Here is a 16,026-nt window from a genome sequence, read left to right as displayed (position 1 = left end):
TTCTGAGTAGTATCTTGACCTATGATGTTACAGTGTCTCAAATTTCCCGAGTAAGCTGTATGTCCATGACCTCAGAAGAGCTGCTGTCTGAGAAAAAGATGAACTGCAGTGATGATGGAGGAGTTACAATAAGTCATCTGAGGTGAGCACTGCTACCATATTAATGAGACTTGCCAGCCGTACAGCTCATATTTCTGGCAAAATCCAGTTTTTCTAAAGGTGCCAGTTACTCTCTGTTGATATTTAGTTCATTATTTTTTCTTCAAAGTAGCAATTCACCTCAAACTTCCTGAACAAAGCCTCTGCAGCTGAAAGCTATCCTGATGCTGTGTTATGGTTTGAATTTGTCCTTGGAACCTAATGGCCAATCAGAAAATCTGCCTTCCCTCTTCCCACTTGCACAATCCAGTCAGTTGTCATGTACCATATCTATAGAAGGGTCTTGGTGCTATAAGTGTTGCCACCCTAAGTGACAGGCTCCTCCCCCACTGTGAACCATTTATCCTCGCTGGTCTCCCTTCTCTGCAGCTGTTTCCACAAGTAAGTAACTTACGGAATTTAAAAAACAATAAATATAGACTTGCTCTAAAATGAGGTCCTTTGATGAGGTTTGTTTTTTTCTTTGCAGTGTGATCTGTAAAACTAATGTATGGGGTTATTTGAGGATATTGCTGTAGCTGGTCATATTGTGGTTTGAATTCTGAGGTTATGGTAGTGGAGTTCTTTGAATCCCAGGACTAAATTGCAACACTGTCAACAGCTATCCAGATGGGATATTACCTACCGGAGCTGAACAGCAAATAAATGGATCTGGAAACTTGTGAGTATAACGGGAACATGTTGAAAATCTGATTCCACTAAGTTGTATTTGGTGCTGCAGTGCCATCTTATGTGCTTACTTTGGCAGACAAACTCTACAAAGCACATTTTCTTTTATTAGGCACTGCTGTGCATCCTCTTTGTCATTGATTTCCCCTTGTCTGGTGCCTCTTGGCAGCTCGGATGACAAGAAGGTGACTTTGTCCTAAACCTAGTTTCCTGAAGAAGGGCTTATGCCCGAAACATCTATTTTCCCGTTCCTTTGATGCTGCCTGACCTGCTGCGCTTTTCCAGCAACACATTTTTAAGCTCTGATCTCCAGCACCTGCAGTCCTCACTTTCTCCTAAACCTAGGTCACCCCATTACTGCCTAATGAGAATGGGCAAGTTGATTTGGGGCATTCTTTTTGCCAAAACTCTTCTCTGTGAACAAGTGTGTGCTGTTTATACCCAAGCTTCTCATAGAAAATTGGCAAGAAGGAGGCCATTCATTCCACTGTGTTTGCACTGATCAATCAAAATTTGACAATACTAATCACATTTTCCAGCTCGTGATCCATAGTCTTGGAGACCATGGCAATACAAGGGAATATCTAAATGCTGCTTCAATGTGGAACAAGTTTCTGACCCAATCACCCTTTCAGGCAGTGAGTTCCTGACTCCCACCATCCTCTGGGTGAAATAAAATTCTCCTCAACTTTCCTCTTAACCTTCTATCTCTGATCACACAACTATTTGAAAAAGTGCCTTCCTGTACACCATACCAATGGCCCACACCTCTATTGGGTCCCCTTTGATGCCTCAAGGAAAACAACCCAGTCTATCCAAACTTCTCTCTAAGCTCAGACCCTCCAGCCCAGGTATCACCTCTTCATCCTCTCTAGTGCTCACATCCTTCCTGTAATGTGGTGACAAGATCTGCAAGCAGTTGTGGCCTTACTAGCAATCTAAACAGTTCCAGCTTAACATTATTCTATGCCTTAGCTAATAAAAGCAAGGATCCCATCTTCCTTCTCAACCAAACTATCTACCTGCCCTGCTACCTTCAGGGATCTGTGGATATGCACATCAGGGTCAGTCTGATCTCCAGTGTAATCCCTTGCCTTGTGAGCACTCCCTATTACCTCACACTTTCTCAGGTTGAATTCAAGCACTTCCTCCTTGTGGCAAATTTCTGCTAATTATCCCTAACAAATAATCCATATTTCTTCAAGTCTAGATATATTCTGTCCCTCAGATTTCTTTCTATTATGTTCACACCACTGAAGTTAGATTGACTGGCTGATAATTTCCTCATCTATCTCTTCCTCCTTTGTTTTAACAAAGGAACATTAACAGTCATAGAGTCATAGAGATGTACAGCTTGGAAACAGACCCTTTGGTCCAACCTGTCCATGCCGACCAGATATCCCTACCCAATCTAGTCCCACCTACCAGTACCTGGCCCATATCACTCCAAACCCTTCCTATCCAAATGCCCCTTAAATGTTGCAATTGTACCAGCCTCCACCACATCCTCTGGCAGCTCATTCCATACACATACATTCTCTGTGTGAAAACGTTGTCCCTTAGGTCTCTTTTATATCTTTCCCCACTCACCCTAAACCTATGCCCTCTCGTTCTGGACTCCCCAATCCCAGGGAAAAGACTCTGTCTATTTATCCTATCCTTGCCCCTCATAATTTTGTAAACCTCTATAAAGTCACCCCTCAGCTTCCGACGCTCCAGGGAAAACAGCCCCAGCCTGTGCAGCCTCTCCCTGTAGCTCAGGTCCTCCAACCCTGGCAACATCCTTGTAAATCTCTTCTGAACCCTTTCAAGTTTCACAACATCTTTCCAATAGGAAGGAGACCAGAAATGCACGCAATATTCCAACAGTGGCCTGACCACTGTCCTGTACAGCCACAACATGACCTCCCAACTCCTATACTCAATACTCCTATACCCAATAAAGGAAAACATACCAAATGCCTTCTTCACTATCCTATCTACCTGCGACTCCACTTTCAAGGAGCTATGAACCTGGACTCCAAGGTCTCTTTGTTCAGCAACACTCCCTAGGACCTTACCATTAAGTGTGTAAGTCCTGCTAAGATTTGCTTTCCCAAAATGCAGCACCTCACATTTATCTGAATTAAACTCCATCTGCCACTTCTCAGCCCATTGGCTCATCTGGTCCAGATCCTGTTGTAATCTGAGGTAACCCTCTTCGCTGTCCACTACACCTCTAATTTTGGTGTCATCTGCAAACTTACTAACTGTACCGCTTATGCTCGCATCCAAATCATTTATGTAAATGACAAAAAGTAGAGGGCCCAGCACTGATCCTTGTGGCACTCCACTGGTCACAGGCCTCCAGTCTGAAAAACAACCCTCCACCACCACCCTCTGTCTTCTACCTTTCAGCCAGTTCTGTATCCAAATGGCTAGTTCTCCCTGTATTCCATGAGATCTAACCTTGCTAATCAGACTCCCATGGGGAACCTTGTCGAACACCTTACTGATGTCCATATAGATCACATCTACTGCTCTGCTCTCATCAATCCTCTTTGTTTATTCTTCAAAAAACTCAATCAAGTTTGTGAGACATTATTTCCCTCGCACAAAGCCATGTTGACTATCCCGAATCAGTCCTTGCCTTTCCAAATACATGTACATCCTGTCCCTCAGGATTCCCTCCAACAACTCCCCCACCACCGAGGTCAGGCTCACCAGTCTATAGTTCCCTGGCTTGTCTTTACTGCCCTTCTTAAACAGTGGCACAGTCCTGCAATCCTCTGGCAGCACGGCCCCAATATCTTTTCCCTTGCTTCTCTTGACAACCTGGGATACATCTCATCTGAGTGGATTCATCCAATTTTAAAGTTAATAAATCCTTTAGTAACTTTACTTCCTATACATTAATTTATTCTAACATTTCACAGTCCTCCACCTTGATGTCTCCACCTGTATCCTCATTTTCCATTGAGCAAACTGAAGCAAAGTATTCTGAGAGGGCAGTGCCCTTGTCTTCTGGGTCTACACACACATTACCACCACAGTCTCGAATTGGCTCTACACTTTCCTTAGTTGTTCATTTACTCTTTATGTAAATGGATGAGGGGATAGAGAGCTAAGTGGGTGATATCACTAAGCACAGGTGATTAAGGGGATAGAATGGCGGATGGGTGAGCTAGATGGTGGGGTAAGGGTGTCTTGCAGGTAAGGTGACACATGGTGAGAGTGTAGGGTGACAGATACTTGGGAGGAGATAGGATAGCAGTCAGAAGGGCATAGGATGCCAAGTTGGTGAGGAATTACTTGGTTGCAGGTAAGTAGGTAAATGGGCAGAGTGTGTCAAGCATCAGGGTCAGAGTTCAGGTCAACGGTTGAGGGGACTCATTTGGCTGCCCAGAAGCGTTGACTGTCTGATAGAGGGCCAGGGGATGTCGGGGTGAGTGGGGATGCCAGAGTGGAGTTTCCAATGTCAGGGGATTGAGTATCAAGGGGGTTGAGTGTTGGGAGGTCTAGGTGTTGTGAGTAAAGTGTGTGGGGGTGGGGGGAGGTGTAGATGGGGGGGGGAGATTGTTGAGTGTTTGTAGGTAAGTAGGAAATCACATGTCATGATTCCTGATGAAGGGCTTATGCTCGAAACGTCGAATTCTCTATTCCTGAGATGCTGCCTGACCTGCTGTGCTTTGACCAGCAACACATTTGCAGCACATGTCATGGAAGTCAAGTCTTAGGAAGGAAATCAGGTTTCAAAAGTTATCTCGGGGGTGATTGCAATCAATTGTGGGGGGAAGGTGAGAGGTCAGTGTTATTGTTAGCTGGGAGCCAGAGCAGATTTAAAACCCTCTACCTCCTGGGTGTATATTATGGTGGCAGTCAGAACCTTCCAAAGTTGAGACATTGGATAAATGGTGGGGGGCAACAGGAATGAGTGTGCTGACTTTTTCCTGTCTAGTTTCCAGGCGTATAAAAAGCAGAAGCCGTTAAAAGGAAAGAAGATTTGCAGAGCAAGCTGTTTCATGATCCCTTGTTGATCCCAGAGTGTTCAGGCAGAGCACAACATACAGAAACCTGATGCCAAATGTATCTGTCATTGGCCTTCAATCTGTTTCCATCTTTGTCATTGAGATGCTCAATGAGATCACTAAAATGTGCAATATGAGCCTGCTTGATCCAGGATCCAACTTTTCTGTACCTCTGGGGTTATGGTATAGTTACTGGACTGGTAATCCAGAGGAGTTCAAGTCATGTCATGGCAGCTGGGAATTTAAATCAGTTAATTAATTAAATCTGAAAAACATATATTAATGGTGTCCATGAAATTATCAGACTGTCTGTAAAATCCATTTGGTTCACTCATGTTCTTTGGTGAAGCAAATCTGCCATCCCTCCCAGTCATGCTTCACATATTTATATAGTTTACCATTAAAATGCCTTTTACAAGCCACTCACCTGTCTCGGATGAGCAATAAATGCTGCCCTTCCTCATGTGCCATGAATGAATATGAACAAAAAAATCTCTCAAGTGTTTGATTATTATTGCTTTTCACACCGTGACCGAGGAATGGAGCAGTTATATTCACAACATTTGGCTCAACTTCCTTGACTGTTTTTGCCCAGTTTAGAGTCAGTCAGAGCAGATTGTTGGGGAGTGGGGTTATAGTTTGTCAGTGTGTCGCACTGTATTCCCATCTATTCAAAATGGCTCCATTGCAACTTTTCTGAAACTGTGATGTAATCACCTTGCAGCACCCACTGTGGGACTGTCACCCATGAATCAAGCATACATCTGTCTCACTGCCTGCCTTTTGAAATGGTTTCCACTATAATATTCAGGGTTGCTGCAGACTGTGGCCACAGTCTACCTTCAAACTTTATTGAATATCTCACATTTCTACATCTCTCTCCTGAAGAAATGGCGAAGGAATGGCACTATAGTTCCAAGTCAGGATGGTGTTGAGTTGAAAGGGAAGTTGCATAGATGGTCGCATGCATCTACTGTGCTTCTCCTACTAGCTGGGTTGGTAGGTTCCATTGAAGGAGGTTTAACAAGTTGCTACAGTGCATCTTGCAAATACCACCCATTTTAGCCACTGTATATTGGTGGTGGAGGAAATGAATGTTTATGATAGTGGATGGCTGCTGGTCAAATAGATGCCTTTGTCATCTCAACAAGTTAATGGTGTCACCCTTTCGCCATGAAGTTGGAACTCATACCTCTGACACACTGGACCTCTCTTATACAATGGGTTAGACCTCACCCCAACACGAGTCTGAACCTCACCACAATGACACTAGAGCCCAGCTGGATTAAGAGGTAGAATGATAACAAAAGTTACTATGTCACTGAATTTTTAAAACATTGCTCTGGCAACATCTGGAGCTATTTGCGATTATAATTAGGCTGTCCTCTCTGGATAAAGCACACCAATTTGAATCACTCTGGGTAGTTACCTGGGCAGTATTTCACCTGCCAAGCCTCTGAGAAATCAATGGATAATTTCGCAGGAAGAATGTTAACGCAACAATTAAATGTACAATACATTCATGTCTAAAACTTGTGCCCAGAGTTTGAAGAAGTCATTGGGACTCTAATTAAAAAAAAGCGAAATACTGCAATGCTGGAATCTGAAACCAAAAGAGAAAATGCTGGAAAATCTCAGCAGGTCTGGCAGCATCTGCAAGGAGAGAAAACAGCTGACGTTTTGAGTCTAACTGACCCTTTGTCAAAGCTTCTGATTTAAAAAATGATGGTCACCTTTCTTGCCACTGGATGTGAAAAACCTGTATTGAATTGATTAGACTTGGTTTAAAGACAATTTGACCTTATTTCTCAAAACTGCATGATTCTCCACAAGATGGCAATCTCATTCAGAGGTCTTTGGGATTTATTTCTTTACACTCAGAAAAAATGAATGAATTAAGCGACTATTCATTTTTCTATTCTTTTCATAAAGAGACTGATAAAAATTATTTGAGCTATCAAACTACAGTCTTATTTGTGACCAAAGCCCTTGATTTTGTCACTGCCTTGTGAGAATTTAGTGTATTTTTATATTGCAGTCATTACAATGACAGAAACTAAAGCAGTACAAGGAAGCTCTCTGCTGCCAAGTAATGGTGGCTGTTCCTCAAAGGATTCATTGAGAAACTCCTGGCTTTGGCATCACTTCAGAAGGCAAGGTTACCATAGAGACGGATTCATGTTGGCCTGGCCAGCCACCAAGAGTTGAATAGTTTCCGTAGCAACAAATTACTCTTGGGAGAAAATAATATTGGTATATTTATCGAGACTGAAATATATCTTTTGCGGGTGCAGTATTGCTTCAAACTTCGCCAAATGTCCATGTTTATGCTGTCTTTTACATTTTGTTTTCTTCCTGAAAAGCTTCTTTCCTCTGTGCATTCTCCTTCTCCATAAAGAACTAGACAAGCATCAGGGCGTATCCTTTATTGCTCATGCAGTCATGGCCAGCTAGGACACTTACCAGTTCAGAACAAGGGTTATGCCCAAAACATCTCTGCCTCCTGTTGCTGCCTGGCTTGCTGTGTTCTTCGAGCCTCCTCTTTGTCTATCTTGGACATTTACTGCCATACAGCATTCTCCAGGAAAGGTAGAAGTTGAGGCCAGGATACTCACCATCACACAGCTTCTGCAGGCCCAGTGAGTGAAGCTTTATATATTGTCCAATCCCCCAAGAAGAAGGAAGGATGGGCCTGGTGATGCATGGCAATGATGAAAGCCCAGAGAAACAGAAACCTTCCAAAACTGAAATAAATCAACAAAGAGGGGATGGCGCAGAACTATATACTGAAGAAGAGTCAAACTGGACTTGAAAAGTTATATCTGATTCAGTCTGCACACATGCTGTCAGACCTGCTAAGTTTCTCCAGCATTCTCATTGTTTCAGATTTCCAACATCCACAGTATTTGGTTTTGTGTAAGATATTAACAGCATATGAAATGGAATCTAGCACCATTGAACATCAGCACAAGGGCCACAGGTACAATATAGCTGGAAGCAATATTTAAGATTGTTGTTTAAAAATTCATTACAGAAAGAATGAACAGTCTGCGAAATAGCCGCTGAATGTAATAAAATTGCATATTAGGATACGGTTGTGATTGGAGATGGCTTGGAAAAGGGAAATGCTTTAATACATGAGCTTGAGATTGACTGATTGCTTTTAGCATCTGCATCATTGTGTTCTGGCAATAGTTGCCAATAAACTTCAAGATCCATCTTTATATCATTTCATTTTAAACATTTCATGATTAAGACTACTGTCTCAGAGCATCAGGTCTGGCTTAGCCAATGCCATCCACAGAGACATTGGTGAAATATGGATATTAGTCTGTGATGCTGACACAACGAGAGCAGGAGCAGTCGTCAAGACATCAAATTACAATGGGACATTGTGCAATATCTTCAGACAAGAGAGTGAAATTGCCTGGAATGTCCAGTTTTGTGAACCTTTCTGTAAGGTGACCAAAGTGAAACATGAGAAAATGCAAAATGTACTTTTTTTGTTCATTACCATAATGCATTATTTTAGAGCATCACCAGTTTGATGATCTGTGGCAAAGGTACTACATTATAAATGAATCCTGCTGAGTATATTCTATATTAGTAGAGATATTGTAAGACTTTAATTCCCTGCTGTGCTTCCAGATTCCTCTAGTCTGGAATAAAAAACATAAAATGTTGGAACCCCTCAGTAGTTGCAGATCGCTGCTGAAAGGGCAAGGAGACCTCTGGACAAGGTGACCAAAGGCCAATCCTGCATCCTGACAGATTTGGGGTGCTCTAAGTCTATCATGAACTCTGGACCTTTGGGCTTGACGCCTACATTCAAGCTCCTGTTACCTGCTAATTCCAGTCAGTGTCATTTAACTGGCCTTGGATGCTGCCTGAACTGCTGTGCACCATTCTAATCTAAGCTCTCAATGAGTCCAGATGTTGGCAAAAAGGCAAAATACTTCAGTTACCTGCAGCATATCGTGGGGTTGTTGCTCTGATGTGCCCCTGACTCCAAACTAGATGCCAAAAGGATCAGCTCAAAATTTCAAGGCACCCTATCAGAATAGCTCTGGGTACTGCCAGCTTACCTGTTAATTATTTCCATCATTTTTTTTCTTTTTATTTCAGAGTTTCGGTGTCTGCAATATTTTGCTTTTTCTGCCATCTCCTGGAATGCTATATTGAAGTCATTATAAGAATCCTGCACCAAGCTCCTCCCAGAGAGTATCTTTGTACTTCCTGATGTGATCATCAAAGCCTTATCTTTTACTATTATTTCAGGTTTCACAGTAAGAAGCAAGAGATTATTGGAAAATATCATACCAGCCAAGTTCTCAATATGTCAAGGCAGTTGTTAGATGAAGGGCATGAGGATCCAGCAGAATATCACACAGGTCAGTCTCCATGGGTTTCCAACTTAAAATCTTAGATCATTCTCATATAGGCCAGAAAATGCAATTCTGTTAGGCCCATTTCTTTGTCACAGTGAATGTTATTTTCCTTTAATATGGCATCCATATGACACAGGCATACTTCTGATGCTGTTCTGGCTGGCCGTGGCATTGTGGTCATGTCAATAGACTAGCAGCAGTCCTCAACACCAGGCTGAGGTTCTCGGGTTATGGGTTCAAATCTCACCGTGGCAGGGGAATTCAATTCAGAAGTTAAGCTTGGAATTAAAACTGAGTCTAATGTTTACTGTGAGCAGAAGCTTACGGAGCAATGGTAATATTTGTGGCACCATCAGATAAGAAGTCAAAAGAGATTTACCAGAATGTTGGTGGGAATGAAGGGGTTGACATATAAGGAGAGGCTGGATAGGTTGGGACTTTTTTTCACTGCAGCATAGGAGGTTGAGGGATGGCCTTATAGAGGTCTATAAAATCATGGGATGTATAGATAAGGTGAATGGAAGGTGTTTTTTTTTCCCTAGGATGGGGAATTTCAAGACTAGGGCACATATTTTTAAGGTGAGAGGAGAAAGCTTTAAAAGAGGCAAGAGGGACAACTTTTTTTAAACAGAGATTGGTTTGTATTGTAGAATAAACTTCCAGAGGAATTGGTGGATGCGGGTACAGTTACAACGTTTAAAACGTACCAGTTAAGTACATGAGTAGGGAGTGTAAGCGCAGGCAGGTGGGACTAGTTTATGGACACGTTTGTCTAAAGGCTCTGTTTCTGTGCTATATGACTCTATCAGAACAGAATAGTAATTTATTGCTACTGGTATTTTTGCAAAAATAACAGTGAAACGTTTTTAAGTTGCCATACTCAAGAAGAATTTTAATAACAGAAATTATATACATCAAAACCCTGAGCGGCAAGATAGTTCCTTGATAGACAGTGGTGAGTTGTCAATTAAGAGGAATATTGACTTGTTAAATATTTTATTATTGGTCCAACTGACCTCATTGATATGCAGCAGGGTGGACGTTTCTATTCCCAGTAGTCTTGGGCTCAGTGGTATAAAGAGCAGATAATCAGAGGGTTTTGGTGGGCCTTCCACTGTCAGTTTGGTGGGAGATGGGGGAGAATATCTCCCAACATAGGACCAAGGGACATGACCTAGGGCACAGAGAGAGGCCAGCACCCTGCCCTCATTTCCTGATTTCCCTGTCTCTCTTTCCCCGGTATCAGGAACCCTCCCTCCCCACCGAGCCCCCACCCCCCACCCCTTAAAACACTTACCATTTTCACGTGTGATGGGATCTGGGCAGTGCTGTCTCAGCTACTCCAGGTAAGTGAGCCATCCTGGAACTAAACACAGAATGCTGGAGTAACTCAGCAGGTCTGGAAGCATGTGTGGACAGAGACACAGAGAGAGAACCCAGTATCACTAGTCTTCAGAACCTGGGCATACCGGGCTGGAAACATTAACCTTGTTTCTCTTTGCACAGATACTGTCAGACCTGCTCACTGGCATTCCCTGTGTTTGTTTCAGATTTCCAGCGTCTATAGTAATTTCCTTTAGTAAGGAACACCCTGACTTCATAAATCCAGTAGAAAACCTGTTGGTTGCCAGTCATCTACTTGAATGATAATTGATCCTGGGTACTTCCTGAACAAGGTTTCTCTCTGTTACATCTTTATGCTATTGGATGTATTCCAAAAATGGGAAAATCTCAACCACTGTGTCAGTCACAATTAATCTGCCTATGGCTGCACCATTTGCAACGAGACAGACATCTCACATTCATTAGTTTTAAGTGAATTTAAACTAGATATGAGGGATGAAGTTAAAGCAGAAACACATCAGGTTTGACTGTTCCCCAAAGTGTACTGTTATATTGTTAATCATCATTATTACAATTCCATCAGAAACACACAGGGGTTTTGCAGTTGCAAAGAGAGATTGAAGAGATTGGTGGCTTCCTTGGAAGAGAGAAGGCTGAGGGGTGACACGTTTGAGGTACCAAAATTGTGAGGGATAGAGATTGATTAGACGGGAGGAATCTCTTTGGCAGACAGTTCAAAAACCAGGGGTTATAGATTCAAGCTAAAAAACAGAAGGATTAGAAGGGCCATGAAGAAAAACCTTTTTTTACGCAGAGGATGGTGGGTGTCTGGAATTCACTGCTTGAATTGGTACTGGAGTAGACAGGCAAGAGGCTGAAAGAACACAGCAAGCCAGGCAGTATCAGAAGGTGCAGAAGTCAATGTTTTGAATGTAACCCTTCTTCAGGACTGGGGGTGGGTGTAGAGGGATCTACAGATAAAGGGGCTGGCAGAGGGAGGGTGGTGAAGAGGAAACAGGGAGAGGGTATTGGTTGGCAATTGGGAGGAATTAATCCAGTAGGTGGCAGGGGGGAGTGGAAGAGAGGGTGAGGGGCTGGGAAGGGAGTCAAGGGATAGGGAGGGAGGTTATTTAAAATTGGGGAACTCTATGTTGAGTCCTCCGGGCTGTAGGCTGCCCAGGCAGAGGATGAGGTGTTGTTCCTCCCCATTTGTGGTTTGGTTCATTGTGGCAATGGAGGAGGCCAAGGATGTTCAAATTGGAAAGGGAGTGGGAAGGGGAATTAAAATGGGCAGTGACTGGGAGGTCAGGTCAGCCCTGTGGGCCCAGCTGAGATGCTCGGTGAACCATTCCCTATGTTTACATTTGGTCTCCCCGATATAGAGGAAATCACATCGGGAGCACTTGGTGCAGTAAACTTAGTTGGAAGGGAGGCAGGTGAACGTCTGTCAGCTAAGGTTGGAAGAGAGGCAGGTCAGCTCTGTCTACGTCCGAGATGGTAACGGAGGCAGAGACACTAAACTCTTTTAAAAAGTCCCTGCATCTGCATTTTAAGAGCTGTAAGCTGCAGGGTTATGGCCTGTGTGGAGGAAGAAGAGATTAGAAAGGACCTCTGGGTGTGTTTGGGTTGGCATGGACAAGGTGGGCTGTTTGCTCCCTTTCTGCCCTGTATCATTTCAATGGTTTTATTTATTTCATAGAACTGCTAGCAGATAATACTAAAAGCAGACTAAGAAGAGTTGACATTTATGGCTTTACTCCACCTTCCATTACTTATTAACTCCAACTTCATTCCAGAACTGAATTTATACTTTGGTAAACACATAATAAATGAACAATATTCAATCTTACAAAGTATATTCTGAAAGCCAGGAGTGTTTGTTTGGAACTTTGACAATCATTAAAGGACCGAGGAAATCTGAGCTCTAAGTTGTTTGAGTGATTAAGCAAAAAAGCCACAAATACCTCACGGAAATGGAACGGAAAGAGATGCAGTTAAGTCAATTGATAGATTGAATATAGAAAGAACATTTCTCTGGACTTTGATTAACGATAAAATGATGGCGTTGTGAAGTAGATGGGATGTTGTTTTGCTGGGTTTGGAAATCTGTTACACTGTATGAAATTTAGATGGCTTGTTTTATTTTATTTGGTTTTCCTTTTCTTGTGTATTTTACCTTCAAGATCAAATATGTAGCCTGTTATGTTTACATTTCAGTGAAAGTTTTCTTAAAACTATCTATCAAGCCAAATTTCATTCTGCGATCAATAGTAACATCAGCTGGGATCATCACAATGTTGTCTCCTAAGTATGTACACAATGTGTGTCGGCATCAAAAAGAGCCTGTCACCAGCACTGAGCCATTGAGGCATTTGCATGGAAACAGACTGTACTGATTGGAATGAAAGCCAAATGGATCTCATTGATTATGAGATCTTTACTTGGGGTTGTTAACCTAGACCAATCAGCGAGCCCTGGCTGACTGATATGAACACAAAATTCAGAGAGTCTTCACATTCTAGGGTCTAGCTTTGAGCTGGCTAGTCAGAGCCCATCTACTGTACACATGTGAATAAAGGGTGACTTGGTGACAGGATACCAGCCTCTGTGCAGTTCTTTCACATTGGTCCAACTTCTCCATGCTGACCAAGTTTCTCAAGCTAAACTAGTCCCTACTGCTTGTATTTGGTCCATATCTCTCTAAACCTTTCATGTTCATGTACCTGTCCATATGCAATTTCAATATTGCAACTGTATATGCATCTACCATTTCCTCTGGTAGTGCATTCCACATATGAACCACTCTATGTGAAAAAGGTGCTCTTCAGGTCCCTTTTAAATCTTTGTCCTCTTACCTTAAACCCTCTAGTTTTGAACGCCTAATCTACCCGAGGGAAAAGACCTTTGCTATTCACCTTATCCATGCCCCATGATTTTATAAACCTCTATGAGGTCACCCCTCAACGTCCTACAGTCCAGTGAACTAATTTCTAGCCCCTCCTTATAATTCAACCCCTTAGTCCTGACAACACCTTTGTAAATCTTTCCTGCACCTTCTCCAATTTCATTATATACTTCTTACGGCAGCCCTCCACCATCTATACTCAGTAGCATTACTATTTACAGGATATACTTCAGAAATTCACCAATAATCCTCAGATAGCACCTTTCAAACCCACGACCACTTTCATTTAGAAGGACAAGGGCAGCATATACATGGGAACACCATCACTTTCAATTTCCCCTCAAAGCCATTCACTATTCTGGCTTGGAAATATATCATGTTCCTTCACTATCACTGGGTGAAAATCCTGAAATCCCCTCCCTCGGGGCATTGCGGGTCAATCCACAGCAGGTAGACTGTAGCTGTTCAAGAAGGCAGCTCACTATCACCTTCTCAATGGCAGCTAGGGATAGGCTATAAATGCTGGCCCAGCCAGCAACACACATCCCATAAACGAGTTTTAAAAATCCATTAGATTTAAATTGAAAGTGCAGTTGGGTTTATCAAACCATAAATAAAGCTTGCTAATAAAGCTTGATCTTGCTGGAAGCAATAGAGGAAGACACAAGTCAGAGATGAATATCTGACAGGGAAAAGAAAAATTCATGTATCAGTGGTTGCTTTCAAAATCGCACATTTTCCCACCATTTTTATTGAAGTTGACCAAGTTTGATCCTCACTAATCTGATTCTCTGGCAGACAGTTTCCTGGTTTCTCATCCTGTCTCCACTTTTCACTCTGGTGATCTTTAATTTTCTCATGCTTAAAGAGATCATTAATTATTTGAAAGTTTATTTTCACTGCTGCCATTGCTAAAGTCTTCCGTGCTTTCCAGACTTGTTTAAGAATTACTAAGGTCTACAGGGTATGTTGTGGCAAATAGTGAAGAATGGTCTTGATTTCAAGGACACTGTACCAATCACTTGTTCCCAAAGAGGTACACAGCAACATGCATCCCCCTTGGTCTACTGTACAACAGAGAGAATGGGCAGAAGCAACACAAAGACAGACCCATTTCCATAAGTGCCAGGTGAAGGAAAAGAGAGTTCTCAGTTGTAGGTGATGACCAGCCAGGGTGTTCAAAGAACATTTCTCCAACCTCAACCATCAATGAATGTGTCAGGAATCTCCACTTCATTAATGTTACTGAAATCTGCCACTGGTTGCAGTCACATCCAGCAGATCCTGCCAGTGCACACTGATCATGGAGTGAGTGTACTTTTGCTGATCAAGCTGGCCATATTTTCCAGATGGCATTGGCTCATCCACTCTTGACTTACAGCACTTAGTGACGGTTATCGCTAGCATAAACTAATAGCTCTTTTCAAGTTTGCTACACACTGTTTGATAATTTATATACATATTCAGTTCGATTTGCGGCTTTGTTTATGAAAATGAATTTTCAACCATGTACATTTCAATTTGGAAACAAATGCATAACTGCTACTGAAGTATTTCCTAAAAGATTGATGGACTAGACATTCCATAAATAAATCATTTTGAAATGTATATACCTGTTTAAATTAAAACAACTGTATGGGAAACCACATTTAACTCCATTGTAATACCCTGCTCCCTTCCCTGCAGTACATGATTAAACCTTAACAACAAATGAGATGAAACAATCTCGATTTCAGTGCATGGACTATCAATTGAAGCAAATGCATTTGTGCGAGGGAGAGATCCACAACTGCTGGTTACTGTCATATTATTCCTTGACAAGTACTGAGCTAAAGCTGAGATTTATCTTTACAGGAGGTTACCATCCAGTGAAATTAGGGGATATCTTTAATGGAAGGTATCAAGTGGTGAGAAAGCTAGGCTGGGGCTATTATTCAACAGTGTGGCTTTGCCAGGATCTGCTGTAAGTAATCAATCTTGTTCACATTGACTTTATTAAAGAATTGTTAAGGCCTGAAATTTATTGTTAAATTATGAAACCAAGATTAATGATTGTAGATGGACAGTATGGTCCTGCTTTTCAGAGGAGATGAATTCCTGGGAAATACCACAGTCAGTGATATTACTGAATGATCTGCAGTATCTATAGTGCACACGTTTTCTCCCAGAAAGCGTGAATGTGTAAATGTTGGAATTGCAGTGGGAAAAATAATACACAATATTTGGCAAGTGGATCAACAAATTCACAAACTGTTCACAATTCTCTTCTCGCAAATAGAGGGAGTTTACTGTGTCACAAAGGTTAAAACAACAGAGATGAAATAAATTAGAAAATTGTGATTTGATTTCGTCAAGTGTTGAGGTTTTAAAATCTGTGGGCACCAAATGAAAGCGATGACTGTGAAATGAGTGATAGCAAATTGGGAACATATTTTATGTCTTTCGCAATTTTTGTTTCCATTGATGTCAATATGGCTATCGCCAAAGAGGCCAACTTTATTGCCTACCCTGACATGCCCTTGAGAAAGTTGATTTCGGCCATCATTTTAAATCA

The 16,026-nt window shown here is 42.0% G+C and overlaps 1 protein-coding gene across 1 annotated transcript in view; it reads left to right on the top strand.

The window, feature by feature from the left end:
• Positions 1-498: 498 nt before the first annotated feature.
• The window catches only part of LOC132822083 (SRSF protein kinase 3-like), a 49,179-nt gene continuing 33,651 nt past the window's right edge, over positions 499-16,026 (top strand). Inside the window, exons 1-4 of the mRNA XM_060835107.1 lie at positions 499-540; positions 761-820; positions 9,114-9,226; positions 15,327-15,435. Coding sequence (XP_060691090.1) covers positions 9,172-9,226; positions 15,327-15,435 — 164 coding nt within the window. The 5' untranslated portion in view covers positions 499-540; positions 761-820; positions 9,114-9,171. The remainder of the gene's footprint in view (positions 541-760; positions 821-9,113; positions 9,227-15,326; positions 15,436-16,026) is intronic.

Source organism: Hemiscyllium ocellatum, chromosome 14, assembly GCF_020745735.1.
Source record: "Hemiscyllium ocellatum isolate sHemOce1 chromosome 14, sHemOce1.pat.X.cur, whole genome shotgun sequence".
Taxonomy (NCBI): domain Eukaryota; kingdom Metazoa; phylum Chordata; class Chondrichthyes; order Orectolobiformes; family Hemiscylliidae; genus Hemiscyllium; species Hemiscyllium ocellatum.
Note: the sequence above shows the minus strand (reverse complement) of the source record. Positions and strands in the feature narration are given on the sequence as shown.